General features: G+C 27.8%; 3 protein-coding genes across 3 annotated transcripts in view; all 3 read right to left on the bottom strand.

Moving 5' to 3' along the window:
* The window catches only part of LOC102678678 (H(+)/Cl(-) exchange transporter 7), a 4,115-nt gene extending 3,713 nt beyond the window's left edge, over positions 1-402 (bottom strand). The window contains exon 1 of the mRNA XM_006616616.1: positions 65-402. Coding sequence (XP_006616679.1) covers positions 65-232 — 168 coding nt within the window. The 5' untranslated portion in view covers positions 233-402. The remainder of the gene's footprint in view (positions 1-64) is intronic.
* Positions 403-1,430: 1,028 nt separating this feature from the next.
* On the bottom strand, positions 1,431-2,880 carry LOC102678297 (intraflagellar transport protein 46 homolog). The gene is made up of 3 exons (XM_006616614.2): positions 2,539-2,880; positions 2,224-2,415; positions 1,431-2,049 (listed from the first exon to the last, which is right to left on the bottom strand). The coding sequence occupies exons 1-3, from the start codon at positions 2,751-2,753 to the stop codon at positions 1,473-1,475; spliced, it is 984 nt and encodes a 327-aa protein (XP_006616677.1). The 5' UTR covers positions 2,754-2,880; the 3' UTR covers positions 1,431-1,472.
* A 904-nt stretch (positions 2,881-3,784) lies between these two features.
* Positions 3,785-4,975, bottom strand: part of LOC116185746 — a 1,986-nt gene continuing 795 nt past the window's right edge. The window contains 2 exon segments of the mRNA XM_031510914.1: positions 3,785-4,623; positions 4,802-4,975. The exon segment at positions 4,802-4,975 is cut by the window's right edge and continues 14 nt beyond it. Of these exon segments, the coding sequence (XP_031366774.1) occupies positions 4,296-4,623; positions 4,802-4,975 (502 nt within the window). The 3' untranslated portion in view covers positions 3,785-4,295.

The raw sequence follows: 4,975 nt of genomic DNA, 5'->3' as shown, positions 1-4,975 counted from the left end.
AAAAAAAAAAACATAAGGACAAAATTTTAAAAATATAATATATAAATTATCAATAAATTATTACATCTTTCCGAAATCTAATATTAACATCTTCATTCGAGTATGATGCAAAATTATTTCTTGGTTTTAATAATTTTTCTCTATCATTTTCACAATCATTTTCACAATTATCAACATTGTCATCGATGCTATTGTTTATTGACACGTTTACATGCGTTGGAGTATCCATCATTTTTCAAACATTACCACTATGATCATATTTTAAAAATTAAAAAAAAAAATCAAGTCATTGATTACAAGCATAGCTACTACTTTGTTGTGGTTCAATGTTACCGCATACTGAACTGACACAAGGAAAGAAAAATACATATTGACAATCACGTGATTAATAATACTATGATTCATGTCAATGAAAGTGGTGCTCAACTTATGATATATTTTTATTGTTCAAAAATTGTTTGTTATTAAATGGAAGTTCTCTTTTAGTCAATCAATATTGGAATAAGAACTATATACATTTTATACATGGATTTTACATTTTATATATAAAAAAATTCTTTTTCTTTTTTATTTTTTATGATTTAAAAAAAAATTCATAAAGAAATAAAACGATTGGGAAATACTAACAATTCAGGAAATATATTATCATTATTTTGATTATTCTGATAATCTAAATGCATAAGCGCTCAAGAATATTGTAGAATAATATAATGATGTGTAATACATTAAAGTTTTTTTTATTAAAATTAAAAAAGTGAAAAAAAAATGTATTGTTTTATAAATGAAAAAAAATGATTATGCATATGAATAATTAGATTATATGAAGATAATGGTAATAATACATCGTATAAGATGTTAAAAATTTTTGTTTTTTTAAATTTACGAAAAAATTGCGATAAATATTTCTTTTTTAATTAATGAATTAATTTTATAAATATTTTCTTTTGATATTATATAATTTACATTGCTTATGTATTATATAATCTATATTATTCTGATTGGAATATTTTTTTTGATGTTATGTCTCATTTAATAAGAATTATTGGTCTCTGATTATATTATCTAAAATGGTAAATGAATGTAATTTTTTTTGTAATATTTATATTATAAAAAAATAAACTCATCTTTTATATTTATTATATCCTTGACTTCTAACATAATTATTACATTATTTTGTAAAATCAAAATAACGATTAAATCGCTATTAAACAATCTATTTAGAATAATTATTATTTCTTACTTCTATATTTCTTACTTCTATAAGAATAAGAAAATGTAATTAATTGCAGTCTTTCTTTGGAAAAGAGAGTGTGCATGCAAGATCATTTATCTTCAATAAACATTCTCATATATTCATTTCTGAAAATAGTTTCTTATTATTAATATTTCTCCAATATTTTTTAATATTTCTTCTGATATTCTTTTTTTTGGATCAAAATGATTTTTATTTTTAATATTTTATTATTTTAATATTAATATTTTTGAGCTCTAGCATTTCGAACATCCAAATAAAGCATGAAAAGTGTGTGCAACGATTCTAATCTCGAATCTTCCTCGGATGGGATATCTAGAAGATTGCAAACAATATCGACAAGTTCTGGTAATTCGCAATCCAACTCTGTAAAGTCCAATTCGGCTTCGTTAAGCTTCTCTTCGACTTCCGGTGGCCATTGTTGAAGTAACGAGTCGATCTCTGGCATAGGCTTGGTTAAATGAACGGCAGGCGGATGTTTGCTTCTGTGAAGCTGATCTATATCCTCTATCCACTTCTCGATCGACTTCCCGTTTTTCTCGGCATCTTCGATTCTTTTAATCACTGTTTGCCTTGCCACACCGGCACTTCGTAAATGGCTACGCAGTTGAAGATGAAGAACAGCTGGATCGGATTGATTGGTACAGGGCTCGTCCAAAACTATTAAACCAATTTTATCTTCTATACCGTCTGGTCGTGGGATTTTTATGAAGGCGTCTATATCACCCACGGCTGGTATATAATCGGGAATAAATGGTATGAGCTTATAATTCAGCTCTATCTTTTGTGGAGTGTATCTGATAAAAGATATTTATAAAATATAATAAAAAAATTGTTAAGAATAAAAAGAATTACGTATTTTAATTAAGGATATAATTAATATATCTTTGTACATAAAATTATGAAGGAAATTATAAAAATTATATTAATAAATAGTATTCAAAAGATAAGGAAATGAAGAAAACGTGTACCTCATTATGTTTTGAAATAATTCTTTCACCTCTGTAGAGACTTTTAAATCCTCGAAATCCTTAGGATTGTAAAGTTCAATCTGTTGAGCGTTTATCGTTCCTTGGATATCGTCATCATCACTCTCCTCGCTGTCTGATGGATCACTGTGAATTCCCATGGCCTTCCCAAAGTTATTATCATTATCAGAATATCTGATAACCAAACAATTATCCATTATTTTCTATTTTCTATTTTAATTTATTAATTATTCTTTGTTGATTCTATCTCCAATTATTTAATCAAATAAATAAAAATATCAAAATTGATTAATTTACCTTCGAAAATTATATTTTTCACGAGGTGAATTTATCTCTATAGAACTTCGAGCCTCGTTAATCGGATATTGCCTGGGTCTTCTCGAACTGGAAGGTCTACGAATCACTGGGCTCTGTATCTCTTCCGCGTTTTGTACATCGATACTCTCGTCAAATTTCGTAAAGGAGGAAATATTACGTATGTCTTCCTCATCACTGCTGTCTCTAATATCCATTGTTCAACGATGAACATCCGTTTTCCTTGAATTATTTCTGACGATTTTACGAGGAAATAATTACACAAATCGTTGGTAGAAAACGATACGCTTCTTTTCTCGATTGTTTTGATCTCTGTGCTCAGCTGTTACTATGGTTTCGTTATGGATCGATGAGCGCATGCTTGATTATTTTTTCGTACATTTTAAAAATATTGATATTTAAATACAATACTTATTAAATTATTTATTAAAATACATATAAAATTAGTAATTAATTACTAATTTTTCTATTTGTAAAAAAAAAAATAACATTTTTATTATAAATATTATAATATTATAATTTGAGTATCAAAAATAAATGAAATTGTTATACATTTAACAGGTATTTTTATTATTTTGAATTAATTCACATTAGAGTAGAAATAATTATGATATTTGATGTCAGTCTGTCATTGAATTGTTAAAAATTTTTTGATAATTTCTATATTTTTTAACGTGTGACATGATTCATTGTTTCTGGTAATTTATATCCATTTGTTTCGTTTCTGGAAAAAGGGATAATCTGTAGATTTACAGATTATCGAAACACCATTGATATCTCTTAAAGACAAAAGATTTAAGATTATAAAATCATTAGTTTTTATGGCTCTTCATATAAGAAACTTAATAAGTTAATCATTTTTTTATACACGATATAATTTTATTTCTTCGTCGATAACACATTGATACAAATATTTTATCACAGGTGTGATAAAAAATTAATATTTTATCTTTGATAAAATGACTCTACCAAATATTGAAATCAACGATATTTATTTATATGACAAACACTATAAAAATATCACGTTATACAATAAATAACAAATAATACGACGAAGTAATAGAATCTTAATAATTGTAAATAAAATTTCATACGATGAAATATATAAAATTCGTATAAATAATCGTAATAATTCATAAAAAGGAAAAAAGACGAAGCGAAAATTACTTCGTTAAAATAAAAAAAAAAAGTGTTAAAAATTTATATTCTTAGACAATATCAACGTGAACTCAAAATAAAATCATTCTAAAAATATTCTTAAAAAACGATATCTCAATGGAATATATCATTAACGAACGTAGCTTAAATAAACTAAAAGAGAAAAGAAAAAAAGAAAAAAGAAGAGAGAGAAAGAAAGAGAGAGAGAGAGAGAGAAAGAAAAAAATTAGCACAAATAACAAATTCCAGATGACGATTCAGATGCCTTTAGATCCACGATTGTTTAATCGTATTGCTTGACAAACCTCTTCCTTGAAGAAATGATTCATTACCTGCGATTCATTACCTTTGATAATATAAAACTATTGATAATTGTCTGGAATGTTAAACCGAGAATCAGTAACAATAACATCACCGTATCCTATCTTTATGATTAGTTTCTGTTTTCATTTCGATGAAAATTTTCATTGGAATGTTTTACATCTTCTTTCTTCTATTTTTCTTTTTTCCTTTTCTTCGCCTTCTGGAAAATGGATTGAATAAATAAATAAAAATATCAAAAGGAATGGACGTGGCTTCCGCTATATTGGATATTTCCCGTAGATATGGCCGCTCCTGGTTCGTCTTATCAACCATTTTTGGTTGTTCTTGTAGAATATTTTATCGGTGGTTTGGGTACTTTGAGAATTCTGCGGTTGGGCCACGTTCAAGCCGAAAATCGATTTCTTCGGGATCGTGTTCCTTTTCTTGCTGGAGGAACGAACTCTGGATATATCTTCGTCGGAGTAATTCCTGTTTTGTATTCGTCCACGGGAGAAAATCGAGTCACCGCATGCGTGAACGCAATTTGTCGAACTGGAAGTTACGTTCGAAACGCAGAATTGGTCTTCCGGATGTTCTACCGTAATTCTGTGAGTGATCGATCAGGGGAAAAATTTCATTTGAAAATGTTCAATCTGTTGTTTCAATCAATTTAATAATTGGCCAGTTTTGTTAACGATTAATCGAATAATTCTTATAGTTATTCGATCAATCAAGATAGTTTTTAAATTAATTTTTTCTTCGATCACCAATTGCATAAACTAACGTTTCTATTCCCGCAGATTCGAAAACGTTTCGCACTTCGTCCTTCTCACACTTCGACGCGAGGATTACGAGTAGAAAAAGGATAATACAGATGACGGAGAAGGCTAGGATATCTGTGGTAACGTTCCTTAATGTTATGCTACGAAGTTTCGAATCCGAATTGTCGAAATTTTCA

This window comes from Apis dorsata, unplaced genomic scaffold (genome assembly GCF_000469605.1).
Source record: "Apis dorsata unplaced genomic scaffold, Apis dorsata 1.3 scaffold_269, whole genome shotgun sequence".
NCBI classification, from domain to species: domain Eukaryota; kingdom Metazoa; phylum Arthropoda; class Insecta; order Hymenoptera; family Apidae; genus Apis; species Apis dorsata.
Note: the sequence above shows the minus strand (reverse complement) of the source record. Positions and strands in the feature narration are given on the sequence as shown.

What these genes read in the sequence shown, in the direction of transcription:
- LOC102678297 (XM_006616614.2), bottom strand. Translation starts at nt 2,753, where the DNA reads ATGGATATTAGAGACAGCAGTGATGAGGAAGACATACGTAATATTTCC. An exon ending in GAAAAATATAATTTTCGAAG is followed by an intron (nt 2,416 to 2,538) that starts GTAAATTAATCA and finishes TTTGGTTATCAG; the next exon opens with ATATTCTGATAATGATAATA. An exon ending in TTATTTCAAAACATAATGAG is followed by an intron (nt 2,050 to 2,223) that starts GTACACGTTTTC and finishes ATCTTTTATCAG; the next exon opens with ATACACTCCACAAAAGATAG.